The 20,929-nt window shown below is 38.2% G+C and overlaps 1 protein-coding gene across 1 annotated transcript in view; it reads right to left on the reverse strand.

Moving 5' to 3' along the window:
- Positions 1-20,929, reverse strand: part of WLS (Wnt ligand secretion mediator) — a 903,497-nt gene that overhangs the window by 465,365 nt on the left and 417,203 nt on the right. Inside the window, exons 3-4 of the mRNA XM_044085601.1 lie at positions 5,700-5,824; positions 4,192-4,353 (exon numbers count right to left, since the gene is read on the reverse strand). Of these exons, the coding sequence (XP_043941536.1) occupies positions 4,192-4,353; positions 5,700-5,824 (287 nt within the window). The remainder of the gene's footprint in view (positions 1-4,191; positions 4,354-5,699; positions 5,825-20,929) is intronic.

Genomic DNA, 20,929 nt, shown 5'->3' on the forward strand with positions numbered 1-20,929 from the left:
AGAAAAAGTAAAAACAGTATCTAAACCTGAAATCTTTCAGTTTAAAATGCCTGATCTACTAAACAGGCTAGATGTAGAGATGCAGTAATTCAAAATTCTGGTCTAAAGGTAAACCAAAACAAATACCATATTAGTTACACCGTAAGTGCTAGTGCAATTAAACCAGATACAAACAAGGTCATAGCAACAGCAGACTTAGACGTCCCACCTTGTATGTCTTGGAGACTTTTTCAAGCAAAGTAAAAAAATGCTGACAACTGCTCCAGTGCTAGCATAATATGATGTCACCAGACAGACAACAGTGAGCACTGAGCCTATCTAGATCTCGCCAAGGCTTTCAACATCATCCCCCACTCTGGAATTATAGATAAACTCACTGAACTAGGTATAAATCCCTATGTCACAAGATGGGTTGCCAACTGGCTCACTGACAGAACCCACACTGTGAAAGTAGCAAACTTCAAATCCGACTTCAGACCAGTGACAAGCAGAGTACCACAGGGTTCAGTCCTGGGTCCTCTCCTGTTTGGTATCTACTTCTCTGAAGTACAGGCCAACACAGAAGGTCTTTGGCTAACTAAGTTCGCAGATTACTGCAAACTAGGAGCCGTAATCAAAACTCCAAAAGATGTGGACATCCTACAAAAGGGCCTCGCTGAGACAGATGCCTGGTGTCAAAGCCATGGCCTCAAGCTCAATGCCAAAAAGTGCATTGTCATCCCTTTTGGTAAAAACTCAGTACCCATGAATTACCACATACGTGGTAGTCTGCTTAACACCGAAAGTGTGATAAGAGACCTTGGGACACAGGTGGACAGTAGTCTCTCCTTTGATAATCACATCGCCACAGTAGTCAGAAAATCCTTCTACGTGGCACACCTCATCACAAAAGGTTTCTCATCCAGGAAAAAAGAGGTCATTGTTCCCCTCTACTCGTCACTCATTAGACCCATTATAGAGTACAATGCCCCTTTTGGTACATACCTCACAAGACATCTACAACTGGAAAGGCCACAGAAATACCTCACAAAGAGGATTACCGGCCTCAAAGAGATGCCCTATGCAGACCGTCTCAAAAAACTGCAGCTTTACTCCTTGCATATCGCCTACTCAGAGGTGATCTCTGCCTAACACACAAAGCTATGTCAAACCCAGAGCTTTTATACATGCTCCACTTAAAGAAATCCCAATCCCTACGAGCTACACGCTTCTAGGGACCTAAACCTTGTCACCACAATAAACAGAACATGCTGGAGGGATAGATTCCTGTCCCAGAGACTTCCCACACACTGGAACAAACTACCTATCTATATTAAACAAAGCTCCTCATTAGCACTCTTCAAGAAAAATTCTGATGATTGGATGGGAGATAGGAAATTCACTCCAGGGATCACTTCTGTGGCTCTGCTCGACAGTGGCACAGGACAATAATTTTCTTGGGTGGCGAAAGCTAGGCTTATATAGGCCCTAGGGCCAATAACCTAGTACCTACCTATGAACCTATGACAAGCCACCCTGCTGGCTTACAGGGACAAAGCCTTGACTACAGTCCAGGGGACCCATGTTCAGTTAGCATTTCTGGCATCTAAAGAAGTGGCAGGGAGTGATGTGTGTTACCATCCTTGGAGGGAAGGGTTATGATGTGGGAGTCTCCCACAGTGATCCCTAATGGAGACTAGGGGATGCTGTGTGGCTAGGGAAGCAAGGTCCAAAAAGGAGAAATAGTGGGGAGAGGACTGAGCTTCTGCAGAGGTGGGGTGATACAACATCTCCATTAGTTAAGCCCAAGGGGCAGGCACGCAATGATACTAGAAGGGAGGATGGGGTACTTCAAACACCCCCACCAACAAATGGAAAACTGCCTTGACCCCTAGAACTCCGTTAAGATTTAAACTGGCACCAGCCAATACTGGAGTAAGTCCAGGTGGTATTGAACAAGGCTGGTAGACCAGGCAGTAGACAGAGCACTGGGATAAGCGTCATAGGATGAAGCATAGGAAGCAACAAATAATACTGAGCACTGAACTAGCAGCCATGGCCTTGGTGTATTACTCCAAACAAATGAACAAGTACTACATTCTCTTGCTCCAGAATGCTAACTGATGCTGAACAGAAAAATGTAAGGCACTCCATTTGATCTGTAGAATTTCTCATGCACACACACTTATAAATACCTATTAGGGTAGAAGAGTTTCCAAGTGCATGCTGACCACAAACCACTGGCTCCACTAAACAATTCATATGACTTGTGTCACTGAGGTGCCTATGATACTAAAAAGATTTAATGCTAAAGTAATTCATGTACCTAGAGAATAACTAATTTCTGCAGATGTTTTATTCAGGAATTTTGCAGGGACTCCTGTTTACCCAATGCCAAAATGCCATTGCAGTCTATGATGACGCTAACACCTATAACTACTAAGAGTAGAGAAGATAAAGCAAACTACTCAAAACAAATCAATAGTCGCAAGCTGTTATCTATTATATGGGAACTGAATGGCTGGATCTTTGGACAGAAAGCAAACAGCTAATGCAGAAATACTGTACAGTCAGAGCACAGCTAGAGGGAGCATGATGGCTTGTTTGTATCCCAAAACAAAGTCACAGTATCCCCTGCACCAATGAGTATTAGTGCTAAGTCAAATGCATGAAGTTCATCAAGGCCTCATCAAATGTAAAGAAAAAACTAAAATGTCACTGTAATGCCCAAATATTAATCAAGATATTGCACACCTAGTCTCAAAGTGTTAATTCTGTATTTTGTGTAAACAGAGAGTAAAGCCACTAATGCCAAAAACATTAATAGAAGGTCCATGGCAAAAGTTACTTACTGATTTGTGTGAGTTTAAAGGCAAAAACTTCCGCTTTACTGTAATGACACAAATAATCCATATACTAACCATGATTGCCAACAAATAAAAGCCAGATTCAAGAATACCAAGTTGGTAATAGACAATGATGTCAGGTCTGATACACAGTTTGTCGAGTGAGTTCTGAAAATTTGACTATGGTTTAATCCATACTTTGTCAAGTCGTCTGCACCTTCAGTTAAGCAGTGAAACTGATGGAGAGGTACAAGTCATGCACAAAAAAAATAAAAATAAATTAATACTACAAAAATCAGATCCTCAAATAGCTCTCACAGCATCCCTGAGTAATCCCCTTTACAGCTGATGCTTGAGAAACAGATACAAACTAATACGGCAATGACACAGACAAAATTTAAGCCTAGAATTATTACAGACCTGGTCAAGCTGGCCACTTAATGTTAAATGGGGAGGAAATACAGCAGTGCAGAAAACTGCTGAAGCACATTTCTAGAAGGTGCAAGCAAAAGATGGTAACGGTAAGATGACTGAAATGTACGACGTACCTAACTGGCTCTTGGTGAAGGTCAACCTAAATGCAGCTTTCTGGAAAACCAGTTGAATTAGCTAAAGCAGATAACAGCATAATCGGTCTCTATCTGTACTGACAAGAAAGCTACCTTAGCCGAACATTCAACACAAGGGTTCAACTATTCACAGTGACTAATCATGTGCTGTCCAACCAACACAGTCAAGTAGGACTGTTCCCACTTACTCAGTTTTGTCTAGAGACAATAAAAAAGTCCTAATGCACATACACACTTTCATTCCACAGGTTCCTAATCCATTTCTAGTTCAACAGGTCTGAGTAATGAAGAGTGTTCAACAGACTTTGATCTCAAAGCACCTCAAGAGTTGTGACAAGTTATTGAGACAGTGTAATTGTTAATAATGCATTTCTAAACGTTTTCTAAATATATATGCTTTTTGCAGTTTCATTTGTGAGTGTTAAATGCAATATGTGTTGGTTGTGCACCATTATACTGTATACTAGACAGAGTGCACACTTTCTCTATTTCTGTGGCAGTCACTTGAATCTTTTCCTCACAGCCAGTAACTTCAAACTGGGTTTTTGTTTTAAAATAAACAAGGAATTGCACATATACTACTGACCTCCTCCACAACTACAACATTCTGCTTTCCTTTTCAACTTGCAAAAGGCATATAAACTAGCAAATACAAGCCAACTCTGCTGTATGTCTTTGTTATTAACTGGTAACGGAACTTGCAGTCTCAGTTAAATTACTTGTTAGCAAGGCTTGCATCTTTTTCTCAGTTAATTGTTTATAAAATCAACTGCATCAGAAGACGAAGTACAACTTACCACAAAGGTGACATCCTTAATTGCTCCTATTCCCAGATTAACCTTCTTCTTCTCACTTACTGGCAGACGCATATTAATAAGGTAGTACTTATGAGCCACAGTTCCTATCTCCATCAAAGGCAGTAGATCACATTCATAGTGTCGCCCCTCATTTTCATAAGTCTACATTCAGAAGCAAAAATGAGTCATAAGAAGCAGACAAATTCACAAATGCCAGCAAGTCTAGATATAACTGTACCACCTTTGGATTAAGACATTACAAAATTAATCAATGTGTTTACCATGGTAAAGCACTGATTAATTGTGATCAATTTCTATAACAGTAAAACATATCAATACAGGTGTGAACTACATTAACACCAAGTTTTAGTCATCATGTCTACCATTATAAATAGCACAAATTTTTCTCAGTTTCTCCAATGTGAAGAAGTGAAAACCTTCAAAGACCAATGGGAAAATTCAAAAACATCAGAGTGGAAACATGCAACTGCGCTTTCATATACAATACCAAAAGCACAGTAGAGTGTCAGGTCTTGTAAGCAGCCTTTACCCTTAGCTTGTGTTTGCATCTGAGGTTCCACTTTCTCAATACAAGATTAAGAAAGTTACTTTATCAGTAAGTGCTCACATGTTTTCACTACAAGATCTGTGCCTAATGAGTTCACTCGTTTAACAAAAAGTATAATAGCACTTTTACAGAAGCACAATTGTGAAATACCAAGATCTGAGCTTGGAATGAGATTTAAAGCATAATAAAAGGAAACTGTATTCTTTCTGACCTGCCAGGAAAAAGTAATACATACTGATAGTAACTATGGGAAGTTGAGCATGCTCATCTTAACATCTAGGCCATACAAATTAAATCTCACATGGTTAGTGCCACACTGGGGGAAGAGCAAGAAATAGAGCAACCCAGATCCAAACAATGACCTCAGTACTGGATGTCCAGCTGGGGAGGCTGCATCAACAGCCAAGTGTGCTTTGTCCTTTGTGGGTGGTGACAGACAGCAGCCCACACGATTACTCACTGCCCAGTGGAGAAGGTCGGTATGTCAGATCTGCCAGTTCAGTATACGGTGGGAAGTAGCTCCTGCAATGTTTGCTCCTGGGAACATCTGCATATATACCAGAGGATGCTGACAAACTTTAATCACCCAACAATGACAGACTTCTGCTCTCCCCACAACCCCTAACCACTACCCTATATGGGAGTAAATGAAGAGGGAGGCCAGTGGGGTGTAGTGGATAGCTAAACCACCACTAGCTATCTACAGCTAACATCTACATCTAGCTAACTACAATTAAATAACATTTCTCTTTAGCATTAAGGTTTGCTGTGTTAATCAAAATTCACAAAAAGACTGAACATACTGCATCACAATATGTACTGCAGGACAACTTGACTAAGTATATGAACCTCATAGCAGTTTACTGTCTCTTCACCAGCATGGGGCAGTGTGAAACAACATTCATCTCAAATGTAATACAGACACAGTTCAAATACTTGCCTTTGAGGCTGTAAAATTACATTTAAGTTTTCTTGCCTCGACCGAATGTGCCATAAGTGTCCAGTCATCTTTAGAGCTATTGCGGTAGCCGAGTGATACATCAAGAGTAACAATTGCACCATCTTCTGCAAAAAAATTGAATATACAGCACAAGATTAACTGCCCATATACTGCCAACAAATATGCTTAAGGAGGAATAGTAGGTGTACAAGTGCTAAACCAATGTAGTCAATCACCTTTCAAATATCTTTCTGAAATTAAATGTCCCCCCACCACAACATACACATTGTGAACACAATTACACAAGCACCTCCTTGGCAGCACAGAAAACAAGAATACACTGCTAAAGGTTAAAAGACTGAAGTTTAAACCATCTTTTTATTAAAGAAAAAAGTTATGAGAGACGGACGAAAAAAATATTATGGTGCAATAAATGATATTTCCCTACATGCAGGGCACTTTGTGTCTAGAAAGTGCAGCACAAACTTCCTAAACGATCCAAAGTCTACACTCCTAATCTTCACTCAGTTATCCAGCTTTCTTATGAACCCGATCAACTATCCTTTAAGCATGTTTGTGTATTTGTGCTATTCTAGCCCAGGGTAGTTTAACAACTTGTTTTGTTAGAACCTTAATTTTCAGACTGATGTAGGAGCAATCAGTCTTGTTTATTAGAAAGAGTATTCATCACAAAGGAAAACTCAGATTTATCCCACCATACAAAAGTAGTATGCCTCACCCCCCCAAGAATAGTACTCACAGAGCTTTGGAGACTGAAGCATTTAATGCATTCAATGTTACTTTAAGTAACTAAAACATCAAATATTAGACAATGCATAAGGTACAGCAATGCAATTCTTAAGTCTTTCTATACCGTGTATGAAATATGGGTGTATCATGCTTGTCAGCAAATTAAACAAGCAGGACATGTGAAAGATGCAATTTTCAACTAAATAATACAGTCATGTCAGGACGAAAACAAATATTGTGCTGCGCTCAGAGGCACTGTCTTAAAGGTGAGGTGCTTATAAACAAGATCTAACATCTATTGCACACAGTGAAGTTAAATCAACTAAAGTGATGCTAGTAAGGTACATGTTTTGGGGGAGTTGCACACCTACTGCAAGTAAGCATCTGGTTGGTACAGGTTACCAGACTGCACATATTCTGTGCAGTTTTGTATGCGGGTTTAAAGCATTAAAAAAAAAAAAAAAAGTCGCATCCATCTTCATAGCAAAGCACCAACTATATGTAAACAGAACCAATGTGAAAATTTTACACATTCCAGTACTATTATTCCGGTCAAAGATGCTAGGACAGACACCAACCACCACACCTCCACCCATACAAACAATCTATTACAACTAAAGCCAACTACATAGAGCAGTCCAACAGTCTTCAGACTCCATGCCAAAACATGTGCAACAGATCTATACGAAGTGATTCAGACAGCTTCAATTAATTTAAAAGGGGATAATAATGGATATCACAAGCTATTTTATCAGAATATGCATATTCTGAACATTTAAATAAATTAACTATTCCTGCCGAAGCAGTTTTTCTCTCAGTTATCTAACCAAGTGGATGAGGACCAACTCCTCTGACTAAACAAAGAAAGGAAGGCAAAACAATGCAATCTGCCCTTCTATTCTCAGCTGGAGGGCCTCCTGTGTGGAATCTGCATGTCCTCCCTGCGGTCGAGTGACGTTTAAAGACATGCAGGTAGGTGCATGCGTGAATGAGTGTGCCTTCTTTGCAGGTTGGGCGTCGGGCAACTCAGCACCATAAAAAATCCACTGCCAAACATAGGCAGACTGGAGTTCCACTGTGGTGACCCCTAACTGGGAAAAGCCAAAAGACATTAGTTTTAGGTAACATCTGTAAAATGGGATGTTGCCCCCCCCCCCACATACCAAAGAACCAGGTCAGAGTTAGGGTATAGCCCACTTATAAACATTATAAAAATATAATTGTGAAATAGTGCTGACTGAGAATGTACCTTGGTTATGTGCCTATTTATTTCCCCACACACTGCATTCAGTGTTAAATATACACTGGCAGTCATCATCATTCCAAAATCTTTGCAGAAATGAAGTGGCTTCCATCCAAAACTTGAAATTCAGTCAAATACTATAAACCTTATGCAGTTTCTTATTTTCTAGCAGTGCTGTAAATGGATCATGAGTTAAGCAAGGAAAGAAGCGAGTTAAGCAAGGAAAGAAAATAAGTGAATTTTGATGCTTGCATGTTTTCTGCTTTCTCTATTCAATTGCTTTAAATATTTCATTACTCTACCAACTCTAAACTGAAAATTGAGGTTAGACAGACTTGAAAATCTACATTTCAAAAGCATTAAAGTATTTTGGGCACACATCTGGAAATCTAGTGGCACAACTTAGACCATGGTGACTAAAAATATCAGATAAACTGCATGGGTTAAATAAGTCTCAGATTCATACTATGCATCAAGGGTTTGTGATTAAAGTGCTGCTAGGAAACTGGAACCAACTGCTTTTGAACTCCCAAGAAATTACTGTAACTATATTATTGCACATGATAATCATTTCCTCTGGTACAGCTATATTTTATAATATCCATTTTAACGCCCCCCCTACCCCCCCAAAAAAACAGTGCTTAATTTAAATGAAACACTTCACTTAAAAAATTATGCCCATCTGAAGTACCTAGCAAAGAGAGTTCCAGGCTACAACCCAAGAACTGGAGTGCAGTTAGTGACGCTGGCACTGAAGGAGCCAGGCAAGAAGGAAGAGGAATGAAGGGCAGGGTCTGCTTGCCCCTTCTAGGGAGAGGGACTGTAATGGGTGCAAGGCAAGCACTCAAGTGGTAATATTTCTCCAGTGGACCACACAAAGACAGAATAAAGGTGTTTGCTGCTAACAACTCCTTGTAAAAGTGAGGAACAAAATGGCATAATCAGCACTTCCCCCTCAGAGTCCAAGTATGTGCATTGTGTGTATGGCATGTACAAATCTGAACTACCACTGATGGCTGCATACATGATGACCCACCCCGGTGATGGGAAATGAATGTGTCAACTAGCCTGGAGGGAGATGCTGATCAACAGGAAGTGGGGTCAAAAATAAGAAAAAATTATCTTTAGCATATCTTTGTGACATTCTATAGTGATTTTGTACAAATTGTACACTTTACATTTTTTATGCAGCTTCCAAACTAATATACCTTCCAGTGCCTTTCCTAGTAAATGAGGTGGTGTGTTGTTCTCAGCTCTGGATACCAACATCAAATTCACATGAAAAAAAAAACATTAGCTGTTGTGTTGCTCACATGTTTTTTCTTCAACTTTTAAATAGAAATGAAGCTGAAAATTAGCCAAAGTGTAGTCAAGCACTCAGGTCAGCAAATGCTAATCTAGCTTAGTGGTAAAACAACTAAGAATGCATCTCTGCATCAGAGTTCAAGCAAATCACGGAGCAAAGAATATACAACACTAGCCTGTGCTGGTGATATACAGGGAATAAAGACCATGCTACAGTCCAAGAGACCAGCATTGAACTACCAGACTGTGCACTTGACAGCACAGCCAGGGATGATGGGAGTAGCCATCCCATGTGGAGGGGCTAGGTGGCTACCACCCTGCTCACACCTCTGTTCTGATGGCAAGCTCATGCCTGATGATTGGAGGCATGTCATGATGCAGATAGCTAGTGCCAAAAAGAAGTGGATGTGGCTGCTCAAGCTAAAGACAGTGTCTCACATGTGGGAGCACACATGCCGACACCACCACCAGGGGCAGATTAAGCCATACAATTAGAAAATTCTCACTGTTGGCATGCTGGAGAGAGCACAAAGCACCTTTATGGGTGACTGTATACTGACCCCCTGGACAATATATGCCTGATCAAGGAGAGGCTTGATGTGTGGCAGACTTGGGGGGGGGGTTGACACATATTGCAAAACTAGCTTTTTTTTTGTTTACCGTAATAAAATAAAAGTAACTCTGCAACTAAAAGCATCCCTTCCCCTTAAGTCAAAGTAAAGATGTAATTTGCCAATACATCTACAGCGTGTTTTTACAATGGTACAGACAATGGTATACCTCCTCCCAACACCCAAGGAATTTTTTTTTTTTTTAAACAGTACAGCTAAGCATGTGCAAACTCAGGTTCCAACAACATAACACCCTGAAGGACTTCTTAAAAGTCTATTAAACAAACACAGTCCTAGCTCTCAAAATCATAAATGGATCAAGCGGTTAGAATAGGGGGACCTAAACCACAGTGAACTGCATAACTAGCAAAACTTAAAAAGCCAATGACTGTCTTCTCATTAGACACTTTATGAAGTGTCTGCTACTACAAAAATGCCCAGAAGCTCAAAATTCAAGTAAAATTAGTTTGAGATTCTGTCGGTTGCCTTTTTGGGGGTGCCCTCTTCTTCATGGTATGTAGAGGGGGGGGGGTTCTCTCTCCTTGAAAAATTTGTAGAAGTTTTTTTTTGCTTCTGAAGTCTGTGAAATGCTGATTTAGGCATTTCACTCAAAACACATTTGGCAGACAGAAGTAGAGTTATTCATTGTGGCCTGGAAAAAGATGTACTTAAACTGCTGTAAGTCAAGTTGGCCCTCTTGCATATCCTACAAAAAACTGCTTGTTACTAAAAGTCTAAACAATAAAATGAATAGCTTGGGTAAGTACTTTTCACTGATAGAGTGTGCATCATTGGCCAGCCTTTAGAAGACTACTACACCTGCAATAATGGTCTTTCTAGTTTATACTAGAAATCAAATGAATAGAAACTGAGAAAAACAAAAAACCTGCTTTGCCGAAAACTAAATAGGTTAACAGATAATGCGGGAATCCATCATTTAAGTGTTACACATTTCTTGGAATAGTATTGATACTCACAAACTAATATGGCAAAACAGAAGTTTATCCCATATCTGCAGAAAAAAGAAACTGTTTTAATATAATTGGGAACATCAATATGACAAGGACAATGGGGCCAAATATACTGGCAAAAAATATGACCAAAGTAAAAAAAAAAAAAAAAAAGTTTTTTCATCTCCAGCCCCTAAACTAGGGTCTCTTTAGAGATTTTACAGGGGTTGCAAAGGACTTGGATCCATGCATGGGTGATGTGGAAAACTTAGCCTCTCACAGAAAACAAAGTTCAATCTCTTTTGCATTGACATAAGTTGCCCTCTTATCTTCGGTACAACTTCAACTGTCCAACAAACAGAGCAGTATCACCTCTATCTGTGCCAACATTTGACTTTGTAAAAAAGCAACAACCTGAAACAGTTTCTTCAAGGTGACAATATTTTAAAGCTTAAGTTGGCAGATATGACTAACAAATCTTATGTACAGAGCAGCCTTAGATCATGTCTTAGGACTCTGATTATAGCATGATGGTTACTGTTTTGCTAAACACTTTGCAATCCTCACTTTGAACTGTTGCAAGATAAAATACCAATTACATTAAACATGGAAGATCTACTGATTTGTGGCTTATGAAGAGTGCAGTAAATATGGCTGTGCAGCAAAATAGATTTTACAAAGAGTAGTAAATTCTAGCAAAACAGCTTAGAAGAAAGAGAATATGAAACTATGACATGAAAGGAGGCATCACCTAACCTATGGGAAGCACCCTAGAAAATGTAACTATTAAAAGCTGCTGAATGGCAACCTAAGAATGGTAGTAGCAAGTGCTAAGATTACAGAAATGCAACCACATTTTTAATATTTTATGATACAAAAAATAAAAAGATTGCATTTTTATATGTATACAGATAGATTTAGACAGATTTTTAAAATCAATTCAACACCGATTACGTATATGGCAATGGAAGAATTCTGGAAATGTAGGATGACACAACTTAGCTCTCTGAATGCTCTGTGCAAAACATATACTACTACTACTACAATAGACACATTTAACATCCTGAAAGTAGTCTTTAAAGTACTGTTACTCCATTTGATTTGCTTTCTAGTATCCCCAATACTTGCATGAAAAAAAAAAACATTAGCATTCCTTCTATTATTGAAGGAACTCCGGAAACATTCAACAACCTCAGCAATATCACTGGTTAAACAAAAAAAAAATGCCCTTACTAGAAAAAAAGTCATTGTGATTTTGTTAAAGGCAGCCTGGAGTTCCTCAATTTATTTTTTGGATTTAACATTTCACATGGCATATGTTAGGTCAAGATATCCAAACACATTTGAAAAAATAAATAAATTAAGACCGACAATGTGGAAGAAAACAAGAACAACATGCAACATCTGCTTTACAAAAATGATGCCTTATCTGAAAAATATACATAAAAAAGCAAGTGAAGGAGGACTGACAGCAAGGTTAAACACCATGCATGAAGCCACTGAAAACTGCTCACCAGTAAGGGAATAACTTATAAATATTAATTATTAATCCACACAAACTTTAATGGATAAAAGACAGCTATGTAACAGGATGCAATAAGTCAAGGTAAAAGTCACCTGCCTATCCTCAATGTGTTAAAAGTACTGTTCACATCAGAAGTATGTACTGAAGGCCTTTGCTATCTAGACTATTCTTCTGAGCCATTAAAGTGAAAAGTAAACTTGTATAACACAATCACTTCAATAAAAGAAGCTGAGGTGGTTCTTAAAGTCATATATGAACTAGTAATGATCTTGTACATGAAGTGTAATGACCTTGCATTTAAAAATCACTGTATGTACCATCATAAAATGGCAAAATAGGGCAAATTGTATTTACAAAACAAAAAATATATGTATATATAACAAAATGTGATAACCAATAAAGGTCTAGGGCCAATGGTTAACAAGCATTTAACACTGTGCAACAACCAAAATGAAAGAAAAACATGCTCTGTAGGCCATCTAATTCTAAAGATTGCAGTATGTGCATTCAGAGCAGTTCAGTGCACCTCTTTATACTTCACTGATCTGACCTGTTGTTGAATATAATGGTGTCTTCTGTGGCCTTCAAAACAAGTCAACCAAATCAATGTGAAAAGATATAATGATTCCTAGCTAGAAATGTAATAGGGTTAGAAAATAAATTATTCAGCTAAACTTCAGAGCTAATACTGTTTTCTGTTTATTAGAAGTGATTGTTGTCAGACATATAAAGGCAATTCCTGGTCCAGTTAAATTAGAGCGTCTATGCTTAACACACACTATTGGGGAAGCTAACACCCTATCATGGTACCAAACACTCAAAATACAAACAAACTTGGATAAATACATTATGCAATGTTTTCCGTGATTATGGAATTAAGATTTCCCTTATAATCAGGGAGAAATGATTCACTAACTTCCATTAAAAATAATGTTGATATATATCTGAGGAAGTGCAAGATATCAACATGGGAATACAGAAATCAAAGTTCTTGAAAGGCAATGGGGCCTATAAATACAGACTGAAATAGAACAGCCTGAGTGACATAACCACAGGGGTCAGGCCATGTACCTCCTCTGCCCAGTATATTTATTAATAGTAACAGAAAGTAGTGAAACTATTTGGATAATTACACATACCAGTGGGGTTAGGAATAAGCCATTTTAAAGTCAGATGTGCCGCTGTGCTGCAGCGGTTAGCATTGCCACCTCACAGCAAGAGGTTCTCCGGTTCGATCCTCGGCTGGGGTGCCTTCTGTGCAGAGTCTGCATGTCCTCCCTGTGGTCGCATGGGTTTCCTCCCACATCACAAAGACATGATGTAGGTGGATTGGACACTCTAAATTGGCCCTAGGTGTAAGTGCATGTGTGTGTGTGCCTTCTGTGGAAGGTTGGGTGCCGGGCTGGCAACTCAACATAGCAAAACTCCACTGCCAATCATGAGTGGACAGGTGATCCGCTGTGGTGACCCCTAATTGGGGAAAAAGCCGGAAGAAGTCAGATGTGCTCATACCAAAGAACGAATATAGTCAAATACTAGAAATGCTCAATAAAACAGATCTAAAAAACAATTAAGAGACAGTACTCAGATTGTCTTTGTTCAGTCCAGAATATGAGAAGTTTCAACTTTACAATACTTCTAGATCTTGTAATAAAGATTAAAGCACTTCAATTCTGAACTGAATAGAGCCAATTACCTAACAAAGCAGTCTCTGACTCCTGTCACTTACTTGCTTATCTGTCACTTACTTGCTTATTGACAACAACTAAAACAAATACCCTATTTGATAACTGGTAAACGTGCTACATTAAACAGTGATACAAGAATGTTGTAACTGCCAGCCCTTGCTGATTTTTTTTTACAAAACTGATTTATAGATACCCATTAAGGAGATCAAACCTATGACTTAAATTTACCAGACAAATATAGTATAAAGAAAGCATCTAAGGTGATACGAGAGATTTTTAGGTTGGCACAACTGTTGCTACTTTATTAGCCTATTCACTGAAATAGTTGGGAAGCTTCCTATTTAAAAATACTTGTCAAAAATAAAGGACACAGAGGTACAAGCATGAATTAGATTAAAGGATCGTATTACTAGAACAGACAAAACCCTATTGTTTTCAATGACATAGTCTAAACCTCAGTATTAACCTGACTCTGTTCTATTTGATAAGTTACTCTTAAACTATAAACCTTGGTCAACACTAGATTGGGAAATTTACTTAATGACTTTTAAGCAAACAGAATACTGGACATGTGTTCTGTACTTAAGAGACATGATGCATGACAAATGCCTCAGACATGCAGTAAAAAATAAAATGGAAACATGCAAGAAAGGCAAATCATATAATCCCAGTTTTAAGGTTTATGATTATTTATATGCTAATAAAAAAAGAGACCACCACAGATAGCAGTTGCCTCACTTTTGCAAACTATGAACTGCCTAGTTCCCATTAGATTCCCATTCCCACACTAGAGGGTGATGCATTGCAAGCAAGCAGGATTTTTAGTAACAGAATCAGGACAGGTCACACCAGTAGCATTCATTTCCATCTGTACTTAGACAGATGCAGGTCCTTAGATCTATGAAAAAGGAAGGATTCAGAGAAACATGCCTATATCCCCAAACTGAAAGACTAGCATACCTACCCTGAATGGCATATCTACTACTCCATGACTATCATACCTTTGAAGGAATTAAAATATCACAGGGGGAACAGAAGGTGATTAAAAGCATATGAAACTCAGCAGACTACCACAGCTTGGAAGAAAACACCACTCCAAATATCTCTGGCCTACTTCTCTCAGGGGAGTAATTAACTAGCTTAAGATGTTAATGATCCCACAGCATGAACATTGCCTGTTAACATAATGCCAAGCCTACACAATACCCACCTTCTTTCCCAGGCTATCAAGTAATCAGATGCTCTGAAAAAAATTTAAATGGGAGAGTTAGTATCTAGTGTTAAAATTTAAATGGGAGAGTTAGTATCTAGTGTTAAAATTTAAATGGGAGAGTTAGTATCTAGTGTTAAAATTTAAATGGGAGAGTTAGTATCTAGTGTTAAAATTTAAATGGGAGAGTTAGTATCTAGTGTTAAAATTTAAATGGGAGAGTTAGTATCTAGTGTTAAAATTTAAATGGGAGAGTTAGTATCTAGTGTTAAAATTTAAATGGGAGAGTTAGTATCTAGTGTTAAAATTTAAATGGGAGAGTTAGTATCTAGTGTTAAAATTTAAATGGGAGAGTTAGTATCTAGTGTTAAAATTTTAATGGGAGTGTTAGTATCTAGTGTTAAAATTTAAATGGGAGAGTTAGTATCTAGTGTTAAAATTTAAATGGGAGAGTTAGTATCTAGTGTTAAAATTGCTGGCAAAACAGATGATTTTAGCACTGAGAGAGCTTTGTAAAGTGTGTTTTTACAATACAATCTGCACAACCTCTACACAAAATGGAGTCCACCAAAAATACCAACAGGCTACTGGAAAGTCAGGAAAAATGCTGAAGGGATTCACAAAGTACAAAAGTCATGTCAGACCATCGGATCATGTAATCAAATAACAGGGTCCAGTGTCTGGACATGGTATTCAAATGTCTGAAACACATTTATCAGAATTATACAAGTACAGGAGACTGACAGTTGACTACAAACTGGTGCACCTAGCTGCATGTCAATAAGATGTGGTTTTCAGTGGGAAATTACTTAGAGTGGTTCTTCATTCCACAGCTTCCAATGTACGGGTCTTGTCCTTTACAATCCAAATAAAAATGCAAACAAAGTCTGCCTTTCTCTCTCTTTTCAAATTACAAATCTGCAGAGGGTCACTGTGAAAAGAATGAAGTGGAACTTTGTAAGTTTACAAACAAATGACTAAAGGCATGGCATCTAGGATTAAAGAACAATAATAATGCAATTCAGAAGGAACACACCAAAGAAATCAGTAAGCACAAGCATTTCTAGCATAAGCAGTGGAGACACCCAAGTAATATGAAGTGACTTATCATACCCCTCAACCTCTTAGCACAAGAAATCTGGACAAAACCAAAATAATGGGGGTAAAGGCCCAGAATCCAAAAAAAATAAATAAATATTGCTCTATGCTCATTTAGTTAGAAAGACAATATACCCTTTTTACTGTGACAACTGCAATTTCAAGAGTAAGAAATAGAATGCAGAGAAAATATGGGGGCAAACTATCCCCCTTTAAAAATGTGTGTGTATGCACATGCAGGTGTTACATGTTTAGAACTATCCATTTGAGCAGTTTCAGGAGTCTACCATGTTGGGCAATGTCCCTGAAAATGTACATCTTCATCTTGCCTTTTTATACAATGCCGGTAATTCATGTCTCACAAACGTTGACCATCTATGATCTTTTACTGGATGCTCATTCTTTTAGTCATTATTTCACTAATACTGTTCCAGGGTTTAAGGATGTCTGCTTTTAATTCTTACAGCACTTAGGAGCAAATAAACATAGTATTCTAATATGTATGTGCTACTTGACCATTACTACAAAAACAGGAGATTCAAATATTTGGTCTTAAAGAAGTGCTTCTCTATACATATGTCAGTTCTATGTTTACATCTGTTATGAACACACTGTACAGTTCTAGAAACTGCACTTCATCCTAGCTTGCTATCATTCTTAAGGGCAATCACTTGAAATCCACAGAAAAGGTCTCCACTGTGGTGGTACATGTTTATACACAAAGAAAACAGGAAAAGCATGAACTTTCAAATATTTTAAAATGTCTAGGAGGGGAGGACTTAAGGAAAATTTTTTTTTTTTTTTTTACCAGGGTCACAGACCATTCACAGACACAGCCGCTGTACAGGAAAAGGAAACTATATGAAAAGTTTGAAAATTAAAGGATGGAGTGTCAACAAGGGTGATATGAGGCACATTTAAATTGATAGAAAAGACTGAATGCATGGAATTGTGTTTCAGAAATGTAACAACTTAGAACAACTACTGCTTAGCAAGTGGCAAGATTTAAAAACTGAGACTGTTCAAGACCCTCTACGTTTTATTTTATGGTGCTTAAATCTTGAATTTAGTACATTACTTGAAAATCTAAGACTCTTCAACACCTATTTTATAAACACCTCATCTCACATCACAATAAATTTCTCCCAACACCACTCAGGCTCAGACCCATCAAGTCCATTCTACCTCTTCCAAAGCTTTCCCTCCACATCCTCTCCTTGATTCTACTAATACATGCATCAATCGTACACCCTCTTAACCTTAAAACCCATTCCCACCTACACCATAAAATGACTACTCCTCAAACAAACCTGGATGCAATATAGCAGATCTGCCCACAGAATACCTTAGACTTGCTGCAGACAGTAAGAATTGCTTTTCCCAGAAGCAAACTTATAAATGGATCCATTCTTGAACCTTGCATCCCAAATCCTGGAAAATGTCATTAACTTTGCCTCTCCACAAATATGGAGACCACATGGATCTCTCTAATCATCCTATTACTATTCTTTCCACTGTCTCCAAACTTCTTGAAAAATGTATAAAACTTCAACTTCTTGACTTTCTTACCAACAATCAAATTTTTTCACCTAAACATGGTTTTAGACCGGATCACAGCATATGACTACCTTAATCTCTTTTATGGGCATAATCAACAAGGCTAGGGACTCTGGCAAATTTGCCACTTCCCTATTTTTGGATGCTTTCAAAAGCATTCAGTATGGTTTTTCATCCACTTCTCAACCAACTCTCTCAAACTGGACTCTCCTCTTCACTTAATTGACTCACCACCTACCTATCAAATAGACAACAAGCAGATGGAATTCCTCCCTCTCTTCTCATCTTCCCAACTCTACCAGTGTGTTCCCCAGTGGTCTATATTAGTGCCCCTTGGATTTAGCAACTTGATCAATAATTTACAATCACTCACTCATGGCTTTCTTATTCAATATGCAGATGATTCGGCTATCATATGCTCAGCTGATTTCTCCCAAACTCTAATATTATACTCAACATGCATTCTCCACAGAAAACTGGCTTTCTAAAAGTCACCTGCTTCTCAACCCAAACAAAACCAAGATAATTGTCTTTACCCCCAAGAAAACTACCCTCTTAAGAAAAAACAATTTACTATATTGTTCCAGAGCAAAACACCAACTGAACTGGTCTTGCACAATAAATTACTAGGGGTAATAACAGATGAACACCTAAAACCTGAACTACATTTAAAGCACATCAACAAAACTCCCCAAAAACTTGGCATACTGTTCAGACACACACATTTCCTCAGCCCTTCTACTAAAAAAACACCTTGCTATTACATATCTACTACCCTCTCTAACCTATGGTGCTAGATTTGCTACCAATGCATCTTATTCCACCACCACTGTACAGCATTATATTCTCTTAACTGGCTCAAACTACCACACTATGTCTCCTATCTACAACTATCAACTGCACACAAGCTAGTACATAAACCTTAAGGTTGTCCTGGCCTCTCCTGTCTTCTGCAACTACCTTCCCAAGAGATCACTTAGATCCAAAAAACATCTCCTACAGATACACAAACCAAACACTACCTGTGGGCCAACTCCTATACTCGAAGGTTGGCAGGAACTGGAATGCTCTTCCCATAACAGTTAGATACAACCAAAACCTTACATAACTACTACTCTTTCATATGGAGCTGTAACTGCTCTACACCTCCTAGTTTTAAATCCTGACATCATCTACTCCCACAGCTCCTCTCACATTATTACTCATTACTCACTCTGTTTTACTCCGTATATAACATGTGTCCGATTACCTTTTTTGGAAACGTCATCACTACACCGCATTAAGTTTCACCTTGCAAGTTACAATTTCACTGTTCTACCTCCAATTCCTAGCAATTACTATTATCCATTCACTAAATGCATTATGCGAGTTTTCTCAAGTTGATCATCTCAGCTATGCAAGTTTTGTATGTATGTATATATATCCACATGTATATGGAATCTTTTGAAGTTAACTTGTTTAATTCTTCGACTTAGCTTGTACAATTCATACCAATTGTTCTTAATTGTTACATGTATTTTTGGAGCTTTTCTCCCTGGGCCTGCACTGAAAGTAGGATCTTAATGGCCCAGTGGATTATCCCATAAACAAATGCCAATAAATAAACTAAGTCTGGCAAAGGGCAATCATCCTGAAGAGCAGAAAATAAAGTAGCAGCTTAGGTTAGTGTGAGAGCATATGCAAATCAGAAAACTTTGCTTTGTGGCCTTTCTTATATGCATTTAAGTTCTAAAATTCTAAAAGCAAACATTCATCAAGTTCTCAGATTCAGTGGTAAATCAACAGCTGAGTGCTAGGGGAATGAAGCAATGCTAATGTTTGTCTTTTTGGCTTTTCCCAGTTAGGGGTCACCACAGTGGAACTCCGGTCCGCTAATGATTGGCAGTAGATTTGTTATGGTGCCGAGTTGCCAACCCAACGCCCAACCTTCAGCGAAGGCACGCCCATTCACGCATGTCTTTTGGAGGCCACTCGACCGCAATGCTAATACAAAAACAAAAAGAATGAATAATAATTTAGCCCAAACAGTCACTCTAAATCCTTATAAATTTAGAGCAAATCTAAGTCTAATTTTTATTCATGAACAAATACTCCTGGGCTGATCTATAACAAACTGAACTTTGTCGCATGCCACAATGCATGCCTCAAGAAAGGACAAAGAAAACCTCGTATATGGTTTTGTCTAGAATGCTAAAGAACATATGTCAACTAAGGACATGATTCCTGTACAGTGGCTGGCTTAGGGAGATCAAAGATCTATCAGTACTATATTTGCCCTGTTGTCCTTCAGCACAGATCTCAAAATGTCATAACCTCCAGCTATTTCTATTACAGTACTTCAAATGGGACAGAACCAGGAAATGACAAACATGTGCAAACTTCAAAAAGCAAGTGATACAGAACTGGCAAAAAATTAATAGTTGCAGCATTCTACAAACCTAGCTACAGATATGACCTCTAATGGCACTGAACATCAACTACCAATCTGAACCAAACATATGCTTACAAGGACAAAATTTACAATGCTCCAAGTTTGCTTAACACTTGGACAGAAAAAAAACAACAATAATTTGGTACCAAGCTCACCCAAATAAGTCCCAATTCTACTGTGAATAGAAGGAAAGTGTATGTATGGTGATTACATATGCCTGCATGAGTTAGTGTGTCTGAGATAAAGAAGCCAACCACTTTCCCCATTCTATTACACACAAAAAGTGCATGTTTTTTGAAATGTAGTTCAAGAAAAAAATGCATAATTAATGCTGGTGCAAATACATGATATTGAAATAATATCCGTTTACTTGAAACACTTCAAGTCACGCACATAAGACTAATTGCATGTTTAACAGCATACTTTCAGTTTTGTTATATACAACATACTTGCGTAATGTACATTTAGCAGCCATGTTGTGTAGCTCAGAAGGTATTCACAAAAAAATTTTTAAAGTTCATGTTTTGTCAACATTTACTGCTGCTGTAAACAATGGATGCATGTCCATTCGCTGATTCAAACAGACAGAAGTAGTTTTGGTCATTGCATTACTGTCATTCAAGTAAAACGTTTCAAACAGGTATTTCATATTAGAAGGTAGAACAAGAGCAAACCACAAAATCCAGTCAGCAGGCACGGTACCACGTAGCTCGAACAGATAGCAAACACTGATGTTTTCTGATAAATGTTTATTTCTCCAACAGTACACAACAACGATAAATACAGATACCCTGGTTAAGCGCTTTCATCTGATGATTACAGACTTCCTCAGAACCAATGAAAACATGAGAGCAAGCTCTAT

Source organism: Protopterus annectens, chromosome 10.part0 (genome assembly GCF_019279795.1).
Source record: "Protopterus annectens isolate FY-2018-M chromosome 10.part0, PAN1.0, whole genome shotgun sequence".
Classification (NCBI taxonomy): domain Eukaryota; kingdom Metazoa; phylum Chordata; order Ceratodontiformes; family Protopteridae; genus Protopterus; species Protopterus annectens.